This window comes from Zalophus californianus, chromosome 5 (genome assembly GCF_009762305.2).
Source record: "Zalophus californianus isolate mZalCal1 chromosome 5, mZalCal1.pri.v2, whole genome shotgun sequence".
Taxonomy (NCBI): Eukaryota; Metazoa; Chordata; class Mammalia; order Carnivora; family Otariidae; genus Zalophus; species Zalophus californianus.
The window spans coordinates 23,570,817-23,598,469 of NC_045599.1; the positions used below are offsets into that span (position 1 = coordinate 23,570,817).

Here is a 27,653-nt window from a genome sequence, read left to right on the forward strand (position 1 = left end):
TTCCCCTGGGAAGCCATCTGGCCCTGGGCTTTTGTTTGTTGGGAGATTTTTGATGACTGCTTCAATATCTTTAGTTGTTATAGGTCTGTTCAGGTTTTCTATTTCTTCCTGGTTCAGTTTTGGTAATTGATCCATCTTTAGGAATGCATCCATTTCTTCCAGATTATCTGATTTGCTGGCATAGAGTTGCTCATAATATGTTCTTATAATTGTTTGTATTTCTCTAGTGTTGGTTGTGATCTCTCCTCTTTCATTCATGATTTTGTTGATTTGGGTCATTTCTCTTTTCTTTTTGATAAGTCTGGCCAAAGGTTTATCAATCTTGTTAACTCTTTCAAAGAACCAGCTTCTAGTTACATTGATCTGTTCTACTGTTCTTTTGGTTTCTAGTTCATTGATTTCTGCTCTGATCTTGATTATTTCTCTTCTCCTGCTGGGTTTAGGCTTTATTTGCTGTTCTTTCTCCAGCTTCTTTAGGTGTAGGGTTAGGTTGTGTATTTGAGACCTTCTTGTTTCTTGAGAAAGTCTTGTATTGCTATATACTTTCCTCTTAGGACTGCCGTTGCTTCATCCCAAAGCTTTTGAACAGTTGTGTTTTCATTGTCATTGGTTGACCCATTCATTCTTCAGTAGGATGTTCTTTAGCCTCCATGTATTTGAGTTCTTTCCAACTTTTCTCTTGTGATTGAGTTCTAGTTTCAAAGCATTGTGGTCTGAAAATATGCAGGGAATGATCCCAATCTTTTGGTACCAGTTGAGACCTGATTTGTGACCTAGGATGTGATCTATTTGGAGAATGTTCCATGGACACCAGAGAAGAATGTGTATTCTGTTGCTTTGGGATGGAATGTGTGGATATATCTGTGAAGTCCATTTGGTCCAGTGTGTCATTTAAAGTCTTTATTTCCTTGTTGATCTTTTGTTTGGATGATCTGTCCATTTCAGTAGGGGGGTGTTAAAGTCCCCCCCACTAAAGTTATTGATGTCTTTCTTTGCTTTTGTTATTAATTGGCTTATATAATTGGCTGCTCCCATGTTAGGGGCATAGATATTTACAATTTTAGATCTTCTTGTTGGATAGACCCTTTAAATAGGATATAGTGTCCTTCCTCATCTCTTATTATAGTCTTTGGTTTAAAATCTAATTTGTCTGATATAAGGATTGCCACCCCAGCTTTCTTTTGGTGTCCATTAGCACGGTAAATGGTTTTCCACCCCCTCACTTTCAATCTGGAAGTGTCTTTGGGTCTAAAATGAGTCTCTTGCAGACAGCATATCGATGGGTCTTGTTTTTTTACCCAATCTGATACTCCGTGTCTTTTGATTGGGGCATTTAGCCCATTTTCATTCAGGGTAACTATTGAAAGATATGAATTTAGTGCCATTGTATTGCCTGTAAGGTGACTGTTACTGTATATTGTCTGTGTTCCTTTCTGGTCTATGTTGCTTTTAGGCTCTCTCTTTGCTTAGAGGACCCCTTTCAGTATTTCTTGTAGGGCTGGTTTCGTGTTTGCAAATTCCTTTATTTTTTGTTTGTCCTGGAAGCTTTTTATCTCTCCTTCTGTTTTCAATGACAGCCTCACTGGATATAGTATTCTTGGCTGCATATTTTACTCATTTAGTGCTCTGAATTTATCATGCCAGTCCTTTCTGGCCTGCCAGATCTCTGTGGATAGGTCTCTTGCCAATCTAATGTTTCTACCATTGTAGGTTACATATCTCTTCTCCCAAGCTGCTTTCAGGATTTTCTCTTTGTCTCTGAGACTCGTAAATTTTACTATTAGATGTCGGGGGTGTTGACCCATTTTTATTGATTTTGAGGGGGGTTCTCTGTGCCTCCTGGAGTTTGATGTCTGTGTCCTTCCCCAAATTAGGGAAGTTCTCTGCTATAATTTGCTCCAATATACCTCTGCCCCTCTCTCTCTTTCTTCTTCTGGGATCCCAATTATTCTAATATTGTTTCATCTTATGGTATCACTTATCTCTCCAATTCTGCCCTCGTGATCCAGTAGTTGTTTATCTCTCTTTTTCTCAGCTTCTTTATTTTCCATCATTTGGTCTTCCATGTCACTAATTCTCTCTTCTGCCTCATTTATCCTAGCAGTTAGAGCCTCCATTTTTTAAAATTTTTATTGTTATGTTAATCACCATATATTACATCATTAGTTCTTGATGTAGTGTTCCATGATTCATTGTTTGTGCATAACACCCAGTGCTCCATGCAGAATGTGCCCTCTTTAATACCCATCACCAGGCTAACCCATCCCCTACCCTCCTCCCCTCTAGAACCCTGTTTGTTTTTCAGAGTCCATTGTCTCTCATGGTTCGTCTCCCCTTCCTACTTACTCCCCTTCATTCTTCCCCTCCTGCTATCTTCTTCTTTTTCTTTTTTCTTAACATATGTTGCATTATTTGTTTCAGAAGTACAGATCTGTGATTCATCAGTCTTACACAATTCATAGCACTCACCATAGCACATACCCTCCCCAATGTCTATCACCCAGCCACCCCATCCCTCCCACCCCCGACCACTCCAGCAACCCTCAGTTTGTTTCCTGAGATGAAGAATTCCTCATATCAGTGAGGTCATATGATACATGTCTTTCTCTGATTGACTTATTTCACTCAACACCCTCCAGTTCCGTCCACGTCGTTGCAAATGGCAAGATCTCACTCCTTTTGATGGCTGCATAATATTCCATTGTGTATATATACCACATCTTCTTTATCCATTCATCTGTCGATGGACATCTTGTAGAGCCTCCATTTTTTATTGCACCTCATTAATAGCCTTTTTGATTTTGACTTTGTTAGATTTTAGTTCTGTTATTTCTCCAGAAGGGGTTTCTCTAGTATCTTCCATGCTTTTTTCAAGCCCAGCCAGTATCTTTAAAATCATCATTCTGAACTCTAGTTCCAACATCTTACTAATATCCGTATTGATTAGGTCCCTGGCAGTCGGTACTCCCTCTTGTTCTTTTTTTTTTGAGGTGATTTTTTCCATCTTGTCCTTTTGTCCAGAGGGGAATAGATGAATGAGAGAACAAAATGCTAACAGGGTAACAATGACCCCAGAAAATTATACACTAAACAAATCAGAAGAGACCTTCCAGAAAGTGGTCGCTTTTCTGTTCAGAGAGTTGCTACTATTCTTTTCTTCAATCTCCTGTTGAGTTCATAGGTGTTCAGAATGGTTTGATCCCAATCTATCTGAATTGCTGGGACCAGACGAAATTTAGGTCTCCTACTCCTCCACCATCTTGCTTCTCCGCAAGTAGCATGACTTTCTGTTGGCTTCCTTTTCTGGGTTATACCTTGCTGTTTAACAGATTCTTCCTCATTGGTAAAGTATACTTTTGACAATGAATGTAGGATCTAATTTTACATCACTATCAATCAGTTGGATCTGGAGAGAAGATTCACATGAGCGAAGGAACATGCCCCACCTTCAGCCTAACCATAACATTTTTGCAAACTCTTTAGGAGGAAATAGGTCAGAAATATTCTATACAGATTTTTGGCACCAGCTGGGAGCAATAATATGTCTCAATGCAGTCTACCAATTAAGAAATCTCTCTCTTGTTTTTATTTAATTTAAAAATTGATTTTAGGGATCAGGGTTAGTTCCAGTTGCAAAAAAAAATAAAAAGATAAATATTAAAATGCCTAGTTACACATGTAGTCCACTTTAAAGTCCAACATGTTCAAACATAAGCCAATGAGACAATCACTCATTTGTGCAAAATTTATCATATTTAAAATATCATTACTTCCATGCTCAGATTTTCAGGAACACAACTGTTGGAGTCCACATGGTTATTTGTATGCTATATCACTGTTAAATGTATACCTGCAAATCTTGCTTTGGACTTTTTTCAGACACAATTACTCATTGAATGTTCAAGTTTTGCCATATCTTTCATGCCTTCCCTTCTCTCTGTCCTCTCCCTTCTCCCACCCAATGCCATTTTGGTCCCTGTGCCCAGATAGCCAATGAGGTGTATCTTTGTAAAACTGAGAAGCTTTATACATATTCCATAACAAGGAGCATAAATGAAAATGAGATGCTAAGTTGCACCTAGAAAAAATAGGTGTAATATACATACGTGCTTTATGTGTTATGTCACCATCTTAAATCAGGCATCAATTAGTTATGAAATGAACTAAACTATTTTTGAACTGAATTATATTTGCAATGCATATAGCCATTTAGAATGATGATTTCCAGGGGTATACAATTATGAAATGAAATATTTTCTTTTTGCTAAGATTTTCTCTGTTTTCTCTTTAAGAGAAGTCTGTGAGAAATAACACTCTAAAAACATTTTTATTTTTCACAAGCATTTCTTGGGGCTAAAACAGACTAAATCTTAGCAAAAATAAATTTTTGAATTTTCTTACATAACTGTATATAAATATGTGATGTCAATCAAGTTTAGTATTTTACATTTTGATCACCGTATATTATTTGCCTTTCATCAACAATCCTATGTTATATTTCTCTGTGTAATAATGGTTCTGTGTTCCTGAAACTCATTTACTTCCAACACTGTGTGCTAAGCTTCATCTGGCTCCTGGTATTGGGATGTAAGAGGTGTTTTCCTTCTCTTTATTCTTTACCATGGTCTTTATGTGAGTGATAGGCTTATGAGAGATGATTAGAAATACTACTTAATGTAATTTAACCATTGGTCTATATCTCCTAATCCCCAACCTCATCCAGACTCTGGTGTTATCTTCCAGTGTTCAGTCAAGTGTGGCAAAGGTGTACGTCATCGGACCGTGAGGTGTACTAACCCTAGAAAGAAATGCGTCCTCTCTACCAGACCCAGGGAGGCTGAGGACTGTGAGGATTACTCGAAATGCTACGTGTGGCGAATGGGAGACTGGTCTAAGGTGAGACTCATTCTGTACATTCTCAGTATTAGGGGATCTATAGAGGTATGGATCATGAGAGATGGAGTGTTATATTCCCAGGTTCACATCCTATCTGTCTGTCCATGATCATGAACTCTATAAAACCATTTTAAAGATCAAGTGAGATAAATGTAGTTTGACGCAAAGGAAGCTCTCAAACAATACTATTATTATTTTGTTGTGTGAATTTTTATTGATATCATTCTTTGTCAGAATATTTTTGCATTAAACTTATCTAATAAACAGAATACTATCAGATAAATACATTGAAAATATAACTAAGGGAGGTAGTAACAGCATCAAGCAGAGGCAATTTCCATCTTAATATGGAAAAGGCGTTCTTTTTCTCACCAATTTTGGGGTTGTGTATAGAAGAAATGGAAAGGAACGGCATTCTGGAAGTCCTTTGGTCAAATCAAGTAGACACGATTCATATGGCAGGTGAATGGTAAGTTTAATTTTGTGAAAATATTTAAATTTATGAATAAAGTAGAACCTCATATATAAGTGAGCCATAGAAAACAGCTCATCTATTCATTCATATAAAGTATTAATAAATCCTGTGTTTTAAGATAAAATTCTGATCATTTCTGGGTGAAAACAGCTCTCAAATACTAGTCTTCAAAAATGTAAGTATTAATCAAATAATCCCCTGTGCCTTGCCACATTCAGCTGTGGTATTATATACTTATTATCATGGAATCATAAAATATTAAGGCTTAGAAGAGACATAATAAATCCTCTCTTCTTTCCCTTTATTTTATATGTGAAAAAAACAAGTGGTAGCTGCTGGGGCATGGTAGGGAGTGTGGTGGCTTTTCATAAAGAATCCTAAAGGGCATTCTGGAAGAAATATTCTCAATGTGTAACACACTGTGGTTAGCCAGTTTGTGTAATGTTGCCCCAAAAGAAATTCCTGACACTGAAAATCTATTTTCTTGTGATTACTGATGTCTTTCCTCTCTAAAATTGTTTGCATATTAAAATCCCATGTTCTCATAACCTATACTCTTCTTTCAAAGATCTACAACATTTAAAGTTTACACTGGGACTCTTTAAAGGATGCATTTGTAAACAATGTAAATTGATTCCTCCCTACAGAATTAGGAAATATTCAACCCAATCCATGCAGCTTTGAACTGGTGAACCATAGAAGGAAAACTTCACACTTTAGAGGAAACAGCTTTTAGTGGAAAGAGAATAACAAATTAACCACAATTTATTTTATTTTTAGGGTTAATGTTTTCCTAATTCTAAGAGAGGGAAATACAGTGGGATGATAGGGGCAAGGCCATGTTTTGGAAGTCAAGACAGGAGGGGCATAGTTTGGACTTCCTCATTATACAGATGGACCAATTTGTCAAGCTATTGAATACCTTTGTATCTTTGCTTCCCTATGAGTGAAATAAGGAAGATAGATAACACCATAGTTTTCAAGCTATGTGTATATTAACTCTTTCTTCAGCACTGAACGCATAAAATAGGACAAGGGAATGAAAGTCCTAGTTGGAGGGGTATGGGAAAGATCACCAATTGCTCTCTTTTCATTGTAGCCACCCCACATTTGTTTATTTTGGCTAGTGAAATTTGAGGTGTTTTCCTTAAGTGTAACAGTTCTTTTTCAAAGAAAAAGTTTAAAAACCACTAGAATAGATGAGCTCTACTTTTCCAGCTTTATTAATTAATAGGGATATTTTAAGTGAGGGGCACCTAGATGGCTCAGTCGGTTGGGCGGCTGACTCTTGGTTTCGGCTCAGGTCAAGATCTCAGGGTGGTGAGGTCTTTAAAAAAAGGAAATATTTTAAGTGATAAGTGTTAATCTCCAGTTAACTATAAAAAAGAAAAATTGTAATTGCAAAAAACAGAAGATCCAGGTTTTGTTAAAATTTATGGCACAGAACTATAAGCTCCTTCATTGCTGCATGTGGAAATATGGCTGGGAAATCCTATTTGCGTGACACATACTATTGCTATTGATTAATAAATGTGCCTATTATGTGGCCTCTGGTTAAATCTTAGGCAAAATCAAAATTAACTGGGGAGATCATAAAAAACGTAACTTTTGGTTTTCCATGCTAAGCCTGAAAAACTATTTTTTCCAATTTACCAGAGTAACATGTGTGTCCCTTTTTAGGTATACTTAGACTGAATTACTTTAAGTTGGTTTTGTTGAGTTATTATATCGCTACCCAGCTTGAACATAGATAGCCTTTGCGGGTAAGGAAAGGAGTAGATAGTTCTAATAACTATTCATCTTTGTTCTACGATGTTTTACCTTTGTCTTTTGGCCTGTTGATTTTTGTTTGCTTATTTAGAAGATTCAGTATGTTGCACTTTTTTCTTTCTATGGATATAAGTCTGCTCTTTTCCTTAAACCTGTTCCCTTGTTCTTTTTTATGACTGAAGTCTCAGCATAGCAGATGTAGACAGCATGCACAAATTAAAGCAAGTGGCTCCATGTGAATTTTATTGACTTCACCCCTTCGTTTTCACTTCTAACATATCATTTTCATGTTAAAATAAAAACCATCCCCCAATAATTACAGAGAAAAGGAATAATGCTGCGATTATTAAGTTTCAGTGATTAAAGTATTCATGGACAGAGGGAGCACACAGATTTCTTATTCTTATCAGCTGTGTCCCTGGCACAGAAATAGCAACAAGATGTGTGCAATTGTGGGTGGATTTCTGTGCTCCCCAGAGTTCAATTAATCTGTCAGTTTCACTCAGATTCTACTAGTATTTTTTAAACTATTGATAAACTGAAGTAGACTTAAAATGAAGCCTCAGATTGTCTTTAATCAGGGATATTCAGTGAGATATCCACAAAAAATCTAGCTATGAAACCATGTTCTTCCCTCCATAATATGGGGGAATCACTAGAGAATCAGTTAAAAGACAAATATATCCTCAGCTTCTCCCACTGGCTAGAAGTCGTTAACCACTGTTGAGCCAACGGTGTATCAACTAAATGGAGGCTTCCTAAGAAAAAGGTTTGTTTATGCCTCAAACTCTGTTCACTGCATTCGTATCAGCCTATGTGATCTCCATCATTTATGTTTTGGTAGCTTTGTGTAAACAGTGGAGAAATTGCTCTCAGCTTGAGAGAGAAAAATATAAATCCAAGAATATTCAAAAGAGAAAAATCACTCATAAAAACATCACCTCTGATTTCTAAGTAGATATAATATAGCCTTTGTTGGACAGTGCTTATGTTTATTTCATTGAGACTAGAAAATTGGCAAAAAATGGGATACAAACAGTGTGGCTGCTTAGCTCTGGCTTGCATTAACTATTCACACAATTATATGCCACATTCTACTATATCTCGGATATAGATATGGCCTTGGGGTCTTTCTCGGGAGAACAGAACATGACCCATATGTTTCTGGGCTGTAAAACAATCCGTATTCACTCATTTAAGCCGTCCTTAGAATACTGACGTGAAAAATAACATAGTCCCTTATGTTTAATGAAATGCCTTATTGTCTGCCAGAATTTGACCTTTCTGCCTTTATTTGAAGGTCTGCAGCTTCTTGTTTTCATTATTGGAGGCCTGTAGAGGAGCAAATAAAAAGTATTGTTTTATCTACCTGTTACACAAAATTTGGTCCTTCCTGAAGCTTTTATAGCATTAACTTTTTGTGCAGTATTAACAAGAGAACTCATTCAAGTGAATTTTAATGAGACACAAAACACCTTGGAATTATACATAATTATTCCTGGTTTGTCCTTAGATTCAACTCATACTCTATAATTTGAATTTAATTTATTCCTTCACAATTCTGGAAAATGAATAGTTTTGGCCACATCTCACATTATGACATGATAAATAGATTTTTGGACAAGAGATGATGAGTCTTTTGTGATGATATAATTCAAAATAATGCTGGAAGCACAATAAATCGTTTTGGATGATTTAATTGTACAAATAATATGGTCTTTTTTTAGAAGTGATAAATATAAAGCTTGCAGTATAATGAGTGATTTTTAACTTATCCTGTAAAAGGAAACCATAATTATATCCAGTATATTCAGTTGAAGAGGAATCTAAAAACTGAAATTATGAATAATCACAGAGGACCTTTCTTTCCACTGGAGGAAAGCTCAGTGAATCGTTGAAGGAAACTTAAAGAAAGAAATCCTGACCAATGCAATCAAGAATGTCCTAGACTAAATGACTAGATGACACCATGTTTTTAATCATGCACCTACAGAACCTAGTATTTTTGCATTAAGTCAAAAGAGACAAAAAGAACCAGAGCCAGAACTCCCAAAGGAGGGATTTCTTGTTGTCCCATAGCCGGGTGAGGCTTTAGGACTGTGGAATTCTGCATATCTGGACTGACCCTGTGCTGGCATACACACACTCCAATTAAAATCCACTTGCTGGAGGTTGCAGAATCCAGATGTATATCTTGCTGGTTTTTTACAAAAATAAACCAAGTGGATTTGTAACAGTGTAGTAGAGGGAAGTTTAACCCCTTGTTAGAGGATTTCCCATTCAAATTTAAAGAAATAATTAGCTGCAAATACCCAAATTAAATACCTTAATAGAATGTAAAAATAGAAAATGTTAAGTATCAGCTGACATCAGAGAATCAAAGGAATGAATAAAATGACAACTGCTATAATGGAGAGAATATATTATTAAATAGATACATTACTAAGACTGATATTTACCAAAGATCCGAATGTCATCCTTTTTATAAGACTAAATTTATATTAATCTATGAATTCTTAAGTCTTGCATTCCCCACATTAAGTTCCATGGAAAACTCATTCCTTGGGATATGGTCTCCAGGTGTGAGAAATAATGTAGTTAAAGATAATCAAAAACTGTTTGCTATAGGACTTTCAGATCCTTTAACAAATTTTTCTATACTTGGTAAATCTCAAAGAGAGACTCTAGTGTTTCTTTTTTTTTTTTTTTCTTTTAACCAAAGATCACTTTTGCAGAGCATATAGCTAGTTTGTTATTTATTGTAATACACTTTGGGAAGGGTTACATTAGATTACTCAAATTTGAAATACTACTTTTGTAAGTGCTTTTTTTGAAACAGGAAAAAATTTGTAGATTGAAACCAAACTGAAATTATCTATAATCTAGAAAACTCTTCTTGGTGGATTAGCATTTCTATATAGCATTATTTCTCTAATTATGTCTACAAGTCATTGGAAAGATAACTGCCTACCATTTTTTATAATTAGAGTCTCCTAAGACAGGAAGATTTGAGCAGCTACCTCATAAAAGGACATGAATCTGTCACACTGAAATCTATCATTCTTGGATAGTCAATGAATTAAAGAAATCAGAGGTTGTGGGTTTGGTTTTAAACACTTGGGCAAGATGTCCTACAGAAAACATACTTTACATTATAGGAATATTTACTTCAAAATCCATTTGTCTCTGAGTAAGCTGTTCATAGTAAAGAAATTACTCAGTGATAAACAGGATACTTTTCATCAGGAAAGACTTTCTACTGTCTTGTTCAGATACATCCACTGAGCATTTACACAATTTGCTATTCAGCATTCTATCTGAAGAAGATAGCTGTCTTCTAAACCATGCACTAAATCCCCAAACTATTGGCTATCAAATTGTTTTGCCTCTGACTCTTTATACTGCAAGAGAGTGGGGCATTTTTTGCATTGCTACCATTTTTAGTTTTAAAGTCTCCTAAGAATCTGATCTCTTGTCCCAGGTACATTAAAAAAGGGGGGGGGGTGCTTTGGTGGCTCAGTCAGTTAAGCGTCTGCCTTCAACTCAGGTCATGAATCCTGGGTTTTGGGATTGAGCCCCGCATCGGGCTCCCTGCTCGGCGGGGAATCTGCTTCTCCCTCTGCCTCTGCCCCTCCCCTCTGCTCATGCTCCCTTCTCTCTCTGCTCTCTCTTTTTCAAATAAATAAATATTAAAAAAATAAATTTATAAAAAAAACAAACACAAATTTTAAAATGTTTGAATTACTCAAAGTTATCAAAGCATTTGGCTGATATGATTGAACATAGCAGAAATATATTAGCTTAAAAAGAGTGATGCACACATACTATCTGTGTTATATCTTCTATCTAGAGAAAATTTGTAATTTAGATTGAAGTGGTGTCTGTGTGTATATATATATGTAATGTATATATTATATATGCATATACATGTCTAAGTATAAATGCAGATATAAGAACATGTATTTAACATCCTTTGGATTGGAAAATGCAAGAGGATTTTTTTAATCCATAAGGCTTAATTATACTGTCTTCTTAATAAATCATTGAAAAATTGCTAGACTTATAAAATAATACTTTCAATGTTCTTTTGCTACATACCAGGGTATCTGTAATTTCACTTTATAAATCATACCTGAAAGCATTTCAGTAAATAAATATGACTTAATTAAAAAATTACTCTTGATGTTCTTTATAGGGTATAGAGCATGGAACATGCCAAAATTCATTTTGGGGACATTGAGTGTCAGTAGGTGGTTGGATGGGGATGGAAAGTTTCCACTAAAAAATACAAAGAAATTTGGTAAGAATGTTATAAAATTCAGTAGTCTTAGCACTGAGTGTTTTTTACTTGGGGGTAGTGCAGTATATGTTTACCAAATAGAGGATATCCAGAGATAGAACCAGATCACCAGGACTACCAGAGAAAGACATCTTTAAAATGAAAGAAACATACGCAAATGATTAGCCAGTTAGAAAGGCATCATATGGGGTCTTTGGATGCAGAATGTAACAAAAGGGAAAATTATTTTACCAGGTCCCTGGTTTTGCTTAAGTTTGTCTGGGACACCCAGAGAGCCCAGGAGCACAATCAGCATCAATCTTGTATGCCAGAGAGCAGTTCCACAGGCCCCCTAACCTCATTCCTACATCTGTAAAATGTGCCAAAGCGACTGTGGGTCTTTCTGAATATCACAGTGCTCTAACTGTGCAAGTAAAAGTAATAATCCAGTGTCAGTGATGCAGTGGTCCAAATGGTGCCTAGTCCAAAGAAGAGTATTTAGAGCTACTTAAAATGAGAGATCTACTTTAGAGACAAAACACAAATTGATTGGATTAGAAATATATAAACCTGTAATTTTATATACTGTATACAGAATATGTACAAGTCCATATAGGAAAATAAAACTAGGAAACATGTTTAGATATAAACACACACACACACACATGCATGCGCATGTGCTTCAGGGCTCAGAAAGGCAACAAGGGATGTTTATTGAGGAGTGCCATGGGACAAACAGAAAGCTCCATCTACAGAGAGCAAATTCTACTTCTTTCTGCCCAGGTGCCTCCACATACCTGTTTCCCCATACTACTAAGATTGGATGTTATCACACTTTTTTTTAATCAATTTGATAGGTGAGAAAAATGATATCTCATTTTGAAATGCACACATTCTTTGACTCCACAACTCCAGTGCCAAAGATTTTCCTTACAGACATTCTTACCTAATTTGCTAACCATATTTATGAAGATACTCATTGCAGCCTTCTTTGGCACAACAAAAATTTGGAAACAACCCATATGTCCATTAACTAGTTATATAAATCATAATACCATATTCAAACAGTACCATACTGTAGTTTTTAAAAATATATTTATAGATAAGTACATAATGATGGGAAGGTTTCTCCAAGACCTACTATTAAGTGGGCAAATATTATGCAGAAGAGTCATATATAGTATGGACTAAAGTTGTTTACATGTATTATTTTTATACATATTAAAAATTGGGGGGTACCTGAGTGGCTCAGTCAGTTAAGCATCTGACTCTTGGTTTTGACTCAGGTCATGATCTCAGGGTCCTGGGATTGAGCCCCACCTTGGGCTCCATGCTTGGCATGGAGTCTGCTTGTCCCTCTCCCTCCCCCTTCTGCTCCTTCCCCAGCTTGCATGCTCCTGCTCTCTGTCAAATAAATACATAAAATCTTTTTCAAAAAATTTTTTGCACAGATATACAAAGAATAGTTTATTTGAATTACATTGGAAAAAAGGGCCTTCTGTGCTTATAATTCTACTATATCCATATATTACTTTTAATTTTATAAACAGGTTAACATTTTCTGTCTGAAATTAAAAGAAAACTCATACTTTCCTAATACTTAAATATTTGCAGGCTACCGTGTCAAAACTGACTGATGTCATGGATATAGAAAGTTGCCGAGAGAATATTACAAAATTCCTAGGGAGGAGAGAAGATTGGGATCTGTAAGAGGTATGATAGCTCAGTGTATGGAGTCCTACAGCCTTGGGTTTGAAATCTGGATCTTCTGTTCAGATAAGTTAATGAGTCCAAATGAAATAATTCATGGAAAGTTCTTCACATAGTGTCAGATACGTAGTAACCAAGTAGATGCTGGCCATTCATATAGTAGTGTAAGTAGAGATGAGGAGAAATGGTTGGCTTTGAGAAATTTTGAGGTTAAAATGAACAGAACTGGGGTTGGTTATTTGTGGGGGGAGATAAGGAAGAAGCAGTTATGAAGGTATTAAGAAGGACTCCCAGGTTGGCTTTCTGGTCTGAACAGTTTGTACAGATGATGCTTCTATGATAGGAAATAGGAAACCCTAAGAGAAGAGTCAAGTTGGAGGGGAAAGATTTCCACTTCTCCTTTGAACTGTGTTTCATTTGCCCATAAAAGACTTAAATACTGGCATGTAGTAGGTAAAGATCAGAGAAGAGAAAGTGGGATGGAAATATAAATTTTGGAATCATCCACCTTTAGATGATGTTTAAATTTTTCAAGTCTCCTAAGTGTGCCCAAGGAGGGAGTGTAGCTGGAGGGAGTTGAGGGAGAGGCAGGCTGTGTCTTTATTCTTTGCCCAAACTTCGGTTGCCCTTGGACTCTGCCATCAGCATGCTAAGAGTTCCTGAAATTGTGTATATTTGAAACAAAATTCCTCATTTTATTTCCTCAAACCATACCCCACTCACAATTTCCTTTTTCTTGAAAAATGTCAATTATCATCTTCCCAGCTCCCGGGGCTGGAAACTATCCTTGGCTCCTCTTCTTCATACAAGTAGGGTTTTGCTTCAGTTGTTTTTTTTTTTTTTTTTTTGCTTCCAATATAATAATGCAGTCCTTTTTATTTTTTTCCCCCAGGATTAGAGTAACAGTTTCTAACGTGCTTCCTTCCCCGCGTACTCCTATTTCAGACCCATCCACTCACAGGGATGACTTCATCACTCTATCCTATAGCCTAAGTATTTCCAGAGAATTGCCTTTGGATATTCATGCTGGCATTCAAAGCTTTCCATATTCTGGTCCTAACCTGCCTATTGAGAACTGTCTTATTATTCTCATCAATTGGGTATCCCCACTAAGCTGAGGCCTGAGCAGTTTGTACTTGTACATTCTCTGTGTCTTTGTTGATATCTCTTCGCCTAGAATGTGTTTCCTCCAACTACCTGAGTCATTCAAGGACCATCTGAAGTGTCTGATTTTTCAAGGGCTTCCACAATAAATGACAGAATTTCTTTGCACTTAATGACTACGTTACTTTTTCTCAATTAATTATTTACTGCCTTATGTTGTTGCTGTCTGATTAAGAATATCTTGGGATGCCTGGATCCCTCAGATGATTACATGTCCGATTCTTAATTTCGGCTCAGGATCATGTCTCATGATTTCAGTGTCCCGGGATCGAGCCCCACATTGGGCTCCATCCTCAGCAGAGTCTACTTAAGATTCTCTCTCCCTCTGCTTACTCTCTCTCTCTTTCAAGTAAATAAATAAATTTTTTTAAAAAAGAATATTTTAACCCCCTTTACCCATCTCACAAATCTCTCTGCGTGACCAGAATATTGCATTACATTTAGTGATGTTTATTGAATAAATGATCACTAAACTTTTTCGTCAAGTAAGCAAAAAATGTAGGCTACATCTAAACATTGCATTTCTTTTCTTCTGATCCATTTTATTTTCTGACTCTAATTCTGTTAGAACTACAATGTCACCTATATTTTACTACAAAAGAATTAGTAACTAGCTTATTTTTCTTCAGGAAAATCAGTCAGTATAATTTTATGTAAATATATAACTCCCTTGACCTTCTTCTATATGGTGAGTCAAACTACTTAAAAAATGTGATTTTTAAAAAAAAAAAAAGGTAAATGCACCCTTATTTGAGTAACATATTGCTTAAGCCAAAAAAGTGCTTAACATTGAGCTTTGAGGTAGCTGGTGGACTTCTTCTGCATTCTCTGGAATCCATGTGACTGAAATAGCTGACATCAGTTTAGATGGCAGTTATCTAACCTGGAAAGAAAGCAGTGGATGGAAGCAAAGCACACTTAGAATCTTCTCTGTGGCCTGGCAAATACTTGGTTTATTTCAGGTTGGCATAACTTAAAGGTAACTAGCATAGTGCTCTCTGTGCTATTTTAAACCAAGACTATATTAAAACAAACAAAACAAAACATACACACTTCTCTCACATGGCCACGGAGGGATCTGATCCATTTTGGACACAGAATTGTTCGACTAGACCTGGAAAGCATTTTATTTGAAAAGGAAATTCAGTCGCCGTCATTCCAAACAGTTCTCTCTGGCGGGAAGATGTTTCACTGGAATGATAGAGATAAAATAGAAATGTCTCGATAATCTTTTTTCACCTCTCCAACACCGTGTGATTCATAGGCTAGCAGAATCACAAATGTGTTCAAGACTTTGTGTTTATTAATTGCTTCTTAATGCAAAACATCTTTTTTCTTCCATTACTGTGGTGATCAATGTGTACTTTGATATAAAAATGATTTGGGGGGTTAATTTGACGGCCCTTTCATAACATATTCACTTCTCTGCTACTCGTTCATAAGCTATTCTGCTTGATTGTGCCACACACATTTCCTTGATTTGCTCTAATGACATGCAGACATTTTCATTAAAGAGGAAAGAATAGTTTGAACTGTAGAACTAAATGATGAATTAATTAAACACATATGCAGAAAAAATCCTCAAACGTCTGACCTCTAGGAATAGATTCAATTCCAAATACCCATGTGTTAAATAAGGCAGATGAACTACTTTAAAAAGACGCTGAAACACTGACCAAAATACATAGCAAATCTTAAAAAACAAACCTAACTTTTCTTCCTTAGTATGCTTGTTTCACACTCACTTTATTAAAAAGTTGAAAGATGGAACTGCCAAACATATACATAAATGAATAGGAATGCTGCGCTAATAATTTCCAGTAGAAGTCATCATTTACTTTCCTTATGAGGTCCACTCTCCACTGCGAACGCTAATTCACTCTTGTTAAACCACTCTGGAATAATCCACTTATTCCCAAAGACAAATTATCCAAGTCAATGCTGTTAACCTTGTTATAGATTGGCACTGATCATTAGAGATTATATCAGGTTCTGTGAGATTGCCTATTATATTGGTTTCAAAAATTTTTTTGAACTCTGTTTGCCAGTGACAATTTTCTCTTAATTTAGGAATTCCTATTTCATACAGAGGCCAGCTGGAAATGAGTAAAGCATTACAGAGCCTTCCTTAGCTGTTGGCCTAGAGAATACACATTCTCTCCAAAATATATATCTTTGGCACAGTCTAGAAGAAAGGAATCTCGGGTAATCTCCCTGCTGGCCAAGTGTGAGAATTATTATTTTTAACCCCTGAATATACTGAAATTTGTTTGTGTTTCTAAAGGACTCAAAAGCAAACCAGGGTTAGTTATGTTTGTTAGCCAACAAAACTGCAAATAAATATCTTACGGTAGTATTTTTACTGTTGAGTTTTCCGCCTCTTTGGTGTGATATTTCAGAGGACATTTGACAGCATTTACAGCTTGAAGAGTTTTACAGTTTAATATACACAGATTAATAGTTCTATAAACTCACTGGCAAACTAGTTGACTATTTAACTGAGTCTACAAATTTATTTATACCACACTGTCCCAGTGTGTTGCCAAATCCAAGTTATCTAAGTATCCAGGGCAACAAATAACTAGCACCAAAACATTGTCTTTGTAACTATTCCAATGTCCTGAAAGGAGAGGTAAGAAACTATCATTTAACCAACAATTTTAAAGTTTGGTACTTTACTACAGAATCTCCATACCTAAGACTTGATGTGGAAGTGGTTTTTAGCTCCATGTTCAGAATCACGTATGCAGAGTAGAACTACTTGCTCTCAGAACCTATCAAGTACAGAAGCACTGTAAGAATCAGAGATCAGTGCAAAGAATGAGAGTCTCCTCTCTACATAGGTGAGTAGTTAAGAGATATTTGTGGATATGCCATTTATAAAGAATTCTTAAGTGAAAATAACTTTTCTAGAAGTATGTAGATCACTTCTTAGACAAGAAGAAAACAATGTTCTTTGATGAATTTAACAGAGATATGACACTTGATAGATTTTACCATGAGCTGTTATGGAAATTCCTACATGATTCATGAATTTTCAATTGACAGAAAGATAATTCTATTACTTTGCAAAAGTAGATTCAAGTAGTGCGATGGACAAGAACCTATGAACATTGAGAACCTCTGAAAATCATTCTCTGTGATTTTGACAATTTATAAATTTGTATGTGGCTATTTCTTGGTGCTTATGTAGCTCTTTTTCTTTGAATTAAGCATGTTTTACTTATATAAGTGTATTACAGAGCACGTTTGCTGTCATTCACTACTATTTAGTAAATTTATGTCACTCAGCATAATGGTATTCATAAAAACTTTAGGGAACAATACATGTAGATTATTTTTAAAAGATGCAGATTCTTGATAAACATATTCAAATCTATCATAAAAGGAATATTTCTATATAAAATAATGAGAATTTAGCAGCAGAGTACACTCATATTTTCTATGTAGTGTTCGATGCATTAAAAACTTATTTATACCACTGTGCTAATTAAGACCTAATTATCTTCAATCTTTCAAGATTAGACTTGAAAACAAATAATTTCATCAGGCATCAATAAAATGTCTCAAGATATACAGCCTTTTCTTGAACACCTTCTCTAAGTAGTTTACATGTTTTTCAAAGTCTTAAACCAAGACCTGAGCAACACTGTCTAATAATGCCATAAATAATATGTCAGGAGTGAAATGTCCATGGTAAGTTTCTCCCTGCAGTTCACACATTGGGCAAGGCCTCAACTCTCATCCATCTTTTGTGATGGAGGGAAGGATTCCACACCTTGGCCTACCCATGAGATGGACTTCACAGCCATTCAGAGTTCATTTCATCTCTTTCTATAATAATGCCACATAGTTAAGAGTTTGCTAAGAAAGTTTTTAGTGTGTTTGTTTCTCGTATGTTTTTTCTATTTCCCTTCATGTGTTTGCATTTAGACCAATTCATAAGTTTGTGAAACCAAGCTGGCCCCTGTCCACTGCAGGGCTATCATCTAACTCAGTACGAATAACTTTCCAAGACTTATATCTGTATCTAACACCAGGTCATCCTTGGCCATTTTTAGAAAAATATATGAGCCAAGGAAACATCCACTATATGCTTCCCCCAACTTGTACATCGCTTGCTTCTCCAGATATTTTTCTTCCAGTTAGTTCAAATGAAATTTTCTTAGGTAGAATAAAGTCTGTTAGTTCTTATTACCTGGCACAAGAATGACAGAAAGAAAATAAAATTTCAGGTAATAGAAATGGTTATAAGGTTCTATAAATGTGTATCTCGTTTTAAAAGAGGATAAAGCGTTCTTATTGATTTTCCAACATTTGTATTCATGGTTCTCATTTACTAAACGATTTCCCTAATTATTTTAATAGTCCAAAATGTGAATTATTGAGAAAGTTTCCCTAACCATGCTTAGTGTTTGACATGCAAGGTACAGTGTAAACATAATTTAATCCAGTGTTAGAAGTTGTCACTAATGTTCCAGGGCCAGGAAGGATTTGTTCCATTAAAAGAGAAATCTATGGTGACATTATGTAAAGATATGACCCATGTGTTCCCAAGTTCAAGGAAGGTCATAATTTTCTCAAGTAGACTGAAATGATGCATCTCACTAGGTCAGTAAAAAAAATTTCACTTCCAGAGAATTTGGGGCTCATTTTTTGGTGGGAAAGAGGGATTACCAATACTAGTTCTCCTTGTACCCTGTAATCTTGGTCAAAATGAACTCCAAAATCATGTGAGCAATTTTCTAAATGGTTTAAGTTTGTTCTAAAGATTATGGTTTCCTTTTTACTCTGGTAAATCTGGGACATCAAGATTGCATTTCCTGTTCATAATTAAAGGCTTCTAGTTCATGGAATTGATTCATGAGGTGCTTTGTTTCAAAGGTCCTTCCGGGCAAGATTAACTGTTGAGTTTTTGTCAGACAATACAAGTCTCTCTTTTTAAAATACTCTAGTCAGTGAACTTTCCTTGTAAAAAAAAAATATCAAATGGCAAGTTATCAGGTACACCTTGTGTTTCTTTACCCCTTGCTGGCAAATTAATGTTGACATTTTAGCGTTTTAGCCTCGAGTGAAAGTCTAGAATGCTGCCTTGTTTCAAATACATTTTAAATTTACTTGGTACTTTTGTGAAGAGCAAGATTTAGAATGTATTAGATAAAAAGACGGAGGGAGGGAGGGAAGGAAGGTAGGAAAGAAGAGGAAAAGGGAAGGAGAGAGAGAGAAGGAAAAAGCCATTGAAATTAATCTGAGATGTATAAAAACACAGCGTAAAGAACAGCATATTTGGAATCAAAAGACTTGCATTTGATGTTTGTCTCTCCTTTTTGTGGAGCAAGTCTGTCACCCCTCCCATGAGTCCTTCTCTGATCATTCCGCATTTGAATTACTAAGTCCCAGACCCCAGACTTTCCCAAGCTCTCCTTCCTGGCATTAGTGTTTCCATGGCACTTGTCAATATCTAATGTACAATGAAATTTAAATCTTTATTTTCCTGCTCCTTCCTATTAGAATGTAAACTCCTTGGGGGCATGTATTTCTGTCCATTTTATGTCCTGTCGTATCCCAATATCCAGAACATTGTTTGGCACATTGTGGACTTGCAGTAAATGTTGAATGAGTGACAGAATGAAATAATCTCTATGAACCTCACTCTTTTCATTTTTAAAGTTATGAGGATTATGACAAAGTTTAACCAAGACATTCTGTGTAAAAGCGTATTAGATATGCTTGAAATGTAATAGCTATTTCCGGTGTCCACTCATTTGTGTTTATCATCTAATACGTAGATCTACCAGTAAAATGTCTGTAGATGAGGTGACTGTATGCCCCAGATTACCCAGGACTGTCCAATGTGTGCCTGTAAGTATAGGAATAATAATTTTAACCACTTCTATCACAAGTGACCCTGATCTGGGTGAGAAATTACATGCTCACCCTGTCTCAAGACACATCATGCATGTGAATTGTCTTTAGGGCAAACAAGTTTATCTCCTATCTTATAACATGGGTTATAGCAAAACAGAACAAAAAAGCCCTTCTAATTCACCAATGTTTAAGTTAATAGTAAGATACGAGGATTAGAGGTCCATTGGGCAGGATAGGGACAGGAAAAGATATCTGACTATTAACATAAAGAGGAGTAGTAGCAATGTTCTACTATCAAGTAATGCTTAAGCATCCGATCTCTGAATTTAGTATATGTGAGTTGAAATTCCAGTTCCACTACTTCCTAACTGTAAATCTTTAGGCAATTTATTTCACTTATTTGAGCCTCTATCTTATCTGTGTAAAAGGGATAAAACTAGTATTCATGGGCTTCATATGAGATACCAAAATAATTATGGCCTAACACAGGCCCTGACATATAATAGATACTAAGTAAGTGCTAACTAGTGTTAGTATCGTATGAAGTAAAATCTTCTGGAGGTAGTGGTATCAGTTTCCCTTGATCCTAAAGCAGCAAACTGTCGTTCTATAGGGCAACACATTATTTAAAATACTAAACAATGGGAAAAAATTAAAAATTAATTAATTAAATATTAAACACTTGGCTAAAAGTGGATGAAATTGCCCAACTTCTGCATTGTTTCATAATCTGTTTCTGAGTTCATCTGTTTTATATGTTTTAGTGTCTTGTTAATAAAGTTTACTGATGAAAGTACCAACTCCATCATATTAACCATTATTGCTGTCTTTATTTTCTGCATGGGATCCTGAACATAATGGGTGATCAATCAGTACTTGAAAATTCAATAAATGATTGGATATTCTGAGACATTTAAACAAACTATAATCTTGACAGAACCTGTGTCATATCATTGTTGGCTGGCACACTGAATAATTAGATGATGAAATTAGAGAGTCATCTCTGTTACGAAGCTTCACCACTTAACAATTGCCCCACTACAGTAACTTTTCATAATTAGAGATTGAGGATTTTTACTTTCGTAGTAATTTAGACCCAAAAGTGTAGTTATAATCTACCGCAATGCCTTCCTAACAAAAAGGAAAAATAAGTCCCAGGTAAATTAGTTGCAACAGACAATATTAGAACCCAGTCTCCTCATTTCAAGGCCAGAATTATTTTGGCTCTTTCTTTTAACCTCTGTCTCTCTTTAATCATAGTGACATGATTTGAGGAACTATCCACTTGTTTAGTAGTATCTTCTATAATGAAGTAAGAGCTAATTTAGAAGCTACCTTGTGATTTCAATTGTTTCATTTCAAATATCTGTTCACTTTTCACCTATATGCAATAAAATTTTTACCAAAATGTATTTTATAAAGATTATTACTAGTAAGAGCCTGATTTTTTATTACTAAAGTATGCTAATGAAAATTAGCTCCTAAGGCTATTAGACTATTTTTTCATTTTCATTTTTTATTTTTTATTTAAAAAAGGTTTTAGACTATTTAATTTTGTGATAAAGCTTATTCTGTTAGTTTCAAAGGCAGAAATGATTCTGTTTTACTTAAATGAATTATAGAACTTCCATTATTTCCTGGATACTATTTTCATTTCCAGGTCATTCCCAGATTGTTACAAAACTTAACTTGCATAAGGAATGCAACTAACATCTTTTTCTCTTATGAGTTTTCAAATTTTATGAAAGGCACTATTTAACCATTATCTGCTAAAATTATGTACTTTGAGTCATCATGTGTCAATAGTTACTTTATTTTATTTTTTACAGTCCTGAAAAACAATGTACTTTTATTTGTTCTTGTCCTTTGGAGTTGATATAATTCTGTACAACTATTTGGCTACATATGGCTAAATCTTTACTATGTAGAAAATAATATGATTAGCAAATAAATCATTATTTTCAGAAACAAAGCCATATTTACTCTTTCATATGTAATTTTGATCCCATAAAATAGTTGTATTTTCACAGTCAAATAAGCATCCGTTTATTTGTGTAACAAATTAAATCTGGTGATACATTTGGACCCAGTATACTTGTCTAATAAAAGACCACTGTACATCAAGTGTGTTCTTCTTTGTAAAATATCTTACAAATGAAGAAAAGTCCATTTAGCTAAAATATAAGGAATTTATTAAAAGGATATTTTATTTTAAAAAATCCAGGTTATGGGCACCTGGGTGGCTCAGTTGGTTAAGCATCTGCCTTTGGCTCAGGTCATGATCCCGGGGTCTTGGGAGCAAGTCCCACATCGGACTCCCAGAGCAGGGAGCCTGCTTGCTTCTCCCTCTGCCTCTGCCTCTCTCTCTCTCTCTCTCTCTCTCTCTCTCTCTCTCTGTCTCTCATGAATAAATAAAATCTTTTTTAAAAAATCCAGATTATCATATTTTTATTTGCACAATATTGGTTGTCATATATTCATGCAAGAAATAGCAGTTATTGCAGGAATGCATCACACTGATAAGCCATGTTGATTGTGTTAGCAAGTATCTTAAGACCAGAGCAATGAAGTGAATGGGTACGTGAAAGATTACCACAGGATCCAGCTCCACGGCTGGGCACATGCTGACTCTTGAGCCTCAGTGACTGCATTAAAACAATAATGAATTTGTAGGGCACCTGGGTGGCTCAGTCAGTTAAGCATCTGCCTTCGGCTCAGGTCATGATTTTGGGGTCCTGGGATTGAGCCCCGGGTCGGGCTCCCTGCTCCGGCGAAGAGTCTGTTTCTCCCTCTCCCTCTGCCCCTCCCCCTGCTCATGCTCTCTCTCTCTCTCTCTCTCTAATAAATAAATAAAATCTTAAAAAAAATAATGAATTTGTTGCAAACTAGATATTAGAACTTTAAACACTGTCCACCTCAGTGCATCACTGGTATCGTTCACTGTACTGTGTTTCCCTCCAAGTCATACTCTCCCCCTTTCTTTCTCCTTCTTTAGTCACCTCTGTCCTTCATGACCCAGTGCTGTGCCTGAGGTCAGCCAGAGGTTCTGAACAGCGGTGTGCCCAAGTTATGAGTATCGACATTTCTGACCCCCGTTTTGCATCAACTCTGAATGTTGTGACTCATGTTAAATTTTAAGGAAGGGATGGATGGGAAAAGCGGCTCACAATCTAGAAAAAGGAAAGAGCAACAAGGACTTTTAACACATCTTGTATCTCTCCAGTGCTCAATCACCTGTGGCAAAGGAATGCAGTCCCGTGTTATCCAGTGCATGCATAAGATCACAGGAAGACATGGAAATGAGTGTTTTTCTTCAGAAAAACCCGCAGCATACAGACCGTGCCACCTTCAGCCCTGCAATGAGAAGATTAATGTAAATACCATAACATCACCCAGGCTGGGTAAGCAGACCAAAAAGGGGATGGTTTTGAGAAACATGGAAATGTTCATGGCTTCTTCTGTTTTGCATATTATTGTAAAGTTCAGTTCTTAATCTATAGGAGTTAGTTTTGTTCTGACTAAACGGGATATATTTAACTATAGTTTAGGGCAAATGGTCAGGAGGTAAAAATTCCTAAAGACTAAACACTTAGGATTCCTGAAGCTATCTCCTCAGTGCCTGGTCCTGGAAATACGAATGCCACGCCTCTCAAGGTCATCTTATAAAGGGTTGCAGGATGTAACCATATTTTGGGTTCTGACCAGATGCGTGGCAGAACTATCGACACGAAGATAATGTCTCTGGAAAGGTGAGGTTGTGGTATGTATCTTAGATCTCTCCATTGTTAATAGCCTTCCTTTTGATCCTGGGTACAAATTATCCTTTGGAGAGACATAGAGTAAATATGACTTTCAAGAAGAGTGGGTACCTGGATCTAAACCACTGAAAAAGAGGTAACAGTTTTGAATCCTTAAGGACATAATATTATATACAAATAAATGCTAGTAACATATTGATTTACATAGTTTCTTATGTTATAAATGGTTTCATATATACTCTCAATTCATGTTATTCAATCTAATGTATCCTCAATAAATAGATTATGTATTTTAAGTAAATACAGCCTACACTTGCCTAAAAAAATTTCGTAAATGAATTAGCCTTTATTTCTTTGACAATTAGGGACTTTAAACAGCACTGCTACCTGACTGTAGTTGGGTTAATTTATGTTTAACACCTTCACTTTTAATCTGTGTGTACAACCTAGGGGTAACAATTTAATCGTACAGAACCATATTGCCAAAATGAAAGGAGTTTCATTGTCTTAGATATTTTTTGAGCATAGGATTCAGTCAAATGGAAAAGTCTGGTTCTTCACAGAAATACAAAAATTCTCTTTTTCAAGCCAAATAATTAACATTTCTAGGAAATAATCAGTTCAAGTAGAATTAAGAGTAGTTAAGACAAAAAGTTAAGCAATCCTAGAGCAGATGCCCTAAATCCATGTATTCAAAACAACATAATCCCTTTCTCTAGCAATTAGCTGGAGTCCTTCTTGAAGTATCATGTGGCAGAAATTGATGGATTACAAGAAAAATTTAATTAAAATTGCATTTTCTCTATTTATTATTTCTTGAAGGTATATCCCCAACCACACAAGCACAGTGGAAACCCGGAGGTTTTAAAAAGTAAAATAATGATTCATCTTAGAATGGTGGCAAAAGAAAGATTCCACATACTTTATAACTGTAAATTTCAATCACTTCTGATAATCAGCTCTGATTTTAAAGATGTGTGAAATCAAGATCCCCAGATAGCCCACCTAGATATGTCTGCTCTCAAAGAAATAAGGGATATGAGGGCGCCTGGGTGGCTCAGTCGTTTAAGCGTCTGCCTTCAGCTCAGGTCATGATCCCAGGGTCCTGGGATCAAGTCCCGCATCGGGCTCCCTGCTCGGCAGGGGGCCTGCTTCTCCCTCTCCCACTCCCCCTGCTTGTGTTCCCTCTCTCGCTGTCTCTCTCTCTGTGTTAAATAAATAAAATAAAATCTTTTTTAAAAAAAAGAAAGAAGGTATATGAAATAAGTGTGAGCATATTTGTTTTGCTATTTCATCCATAACCATACTTATTCATTTGTATCCCATAAAAGTGGATATAGCGAGCATAGTCATTTTTTCTTTTTAATCTTCTCAACTAAAAATCCAAAAGAAGCTTAAATGAAAGCCATAAAATTGAACCTTGAAAGCCATTTGTATTACAACTCACTGAATTTGGGAAGTCTAGCTTTAATGAGTCTGAAAGAGCTCCTAAGTAAGACCATTATTTATTCATTTTATTCCTTACCATAAGATGTGTGTGTGTGTGTGTGTGTGTGTGTGTGTGTTTCTTTATCTTTTAAGTTCCAGAAGGCAGTATAAATGGGTCAAAGTGAATGTTCAAAATCTCCCCACTTAAATGATTGCTGTTTGTTTCTGCTCCTGACACCTAGGATAGCTGCATGCATTGAGTTCCCTCATTTCTGCTTCACAGCCGCACTGACGTTCAAGTGCCTGGGAGATCAGTGGCCTGTGTACTGCCGAGTGATACGCGAGAAGAACCTATGTCAGGACATGCGGTGGTATCAGCGCTGCTGTGGCACATGCCGGGACTTCTATGCCCAGAAGCTGCAGCAGAAGAGTTGACCTCAAGCAGGCTGGCTGGCTCACAGCGCTTTGCAATTACATTATTTATAAACACACACACTAGCATGTTTTTCAGACCAAATATTATCAGATTACATATAATTTAATCGAATTAATTTATTTTTGTGCCTGCCAAACATCCAGTATGGTGTTTGTTTGGGCTATACAAACATTTTGACGTATACTATATGGCTTCATAAATAATTTTATATGAATAAGTTGGATCCAGTTTCCAGAATCAAAATAAAAAGGGAGAAAAAAAAAAGAAAAATATAAGATCATTAGGCTCTAAAAAAAATTTTTTTGTTTCAGTTAGGGCTGTCTCTAAGGTGCTATTCTCTCCCTGCCAATACCATTGAGTTATCCAGAATGTATACTAACTTAGTGTAATCGTTTAGTTATATATGGAGAGAAATCATTTTTGGTTTTTGGTGTCTTGATGCAGAATTAGCCCATTTTCTGTAATCTACAGGAAATGTGTAAACATAACAAACCTCATAGTGTTGAACAGGTTTTTAGAGAATGTATTATGAATTTGGTTCAGATTTAGAAATATCCATAGGAAAAATTCTACTGTAATTATAACCTTATTTTAATAATGGAAAAAAAAGTCAAAATAGAGACTTTGATCATGTTCATGAACATGTACTTGAACACAAGTATTTTAACAATGAAACACTGTAATGATTTACACTGAATCACCATTGCACTGTTGATATAGTATAGAGAAACCAGTATAGAAATGATAACATCCTACAAAAATATGTATTATTTTAACATGTTGTCATTAGATTTTAGCTTTTCTTAAAATATTTTGAACAAAGAAAGCAGTGATCCACCCATCTCCTTGTATCTTTTTAGCAGATTTATAAAAGACTATAGTACTTAGCCTCACAAATCATAAGGAGAAAATTTACCAAATATTTTCAGCTTTTTCCCTAGAAACAAGAAAAAAACAAAAACACTTATAATACTGTGGTAGTTTCATTGTGTTTTTTCCTTTTGAAAACTAAAAAGTTTTACAATTCTGTGAAACGTTAAAAGAACCAGCTTAAATGTTTTCTTGTGAGAAAATGTTGTACATGATTCACATGATTTCTTAGATTTTTTTTCAATAAAATATGTGAAGCTTCCTGTTGGGAGGCAGTTCTTCATAGGTCTCTCATGTCTCTACATGTCTTGGCACTGTCTTCTTTTGTTCGGGAGCGTCTTCTAAGGAATGTTTGTATAATGAGCAGCCCTGGAAGATTGAGATGGTGCAGCAAAGAGCAGACATGCTGACTTCTCATTATAAATAGGTTTCTGGCCCTAAAATGGGGGTCCCTCTCCTGTGATATAAGCCACCGCATGTGTAGATATCACGTGGCTCTCTTGGTGTCCCTCTGGGGCAATTGGGGCTCAGGAAACCAGTGCAAGAAAATGCTGACTCTCTTCTACTGCTCTTGCTGTGAGTAATAAAGTCCTTTGTCTCTAACTCAGGGGTCTTCTGTCTTTTGCCCTGAAAGTGTGCTGGCTCACGTGATAGATTGTAAGTAGAGTAAAACCTCAACATCTGTGCAGTTTGTGATGCTTCCTCTTTCATGTGTTTTACCTTCATTTTAATATGGGGGGGCATTTGGTTTCTAGATGGCCCCTTACTTATGTATATCCTTTCATTTAATTGCTGAAATAGGAAATTAACCAATATCAACACATCTTAAGTAAGAGAGTAGGGGCATGAGAGAGGTCAAAATTACTTAGTAAGAGGAGACATTCTCAATTACGTCCCTTGATTCCTAAATCCATGAATCTAGGTAGAAATATCACCATATATTGGTGGATGAATCAGACCAGATACAATATCGTCAGAATGTTTTCACCCAGCTGGTGC

The 27,653-nt window shown here is 35.9% G+C and overlaps 1 protein-coding gene across 1 annotated transcript in view; it reads left to right on the forward strand.

Moving 5' to 3' along the window:
* ADAMTS19 (ADAM metallopeptidase with thrombospondin type 1 motif 19) overlaps nt 1-27,253 on the forward strand; it is a 252,578-nt gene extending 225,325 nt beyond the window's left edge. Inside the window, 3 exon segments of the mRNA XM_027607009.2 lie at nt 4,744-4,896; nt 23,386-23,563; nt 25,632-27,253. Of these exon segments, the coding sequence (XP_027462810.2) occupies nt 4,744-4,896; nt 23,386-23,563; nt 25,632-25,783 (483 nt within the window). The 3' untranslated portion in view covers nt 25,784-27,253.
* Nucleotides 27,254-27,653: the final 400 nt, after the last annotated feature.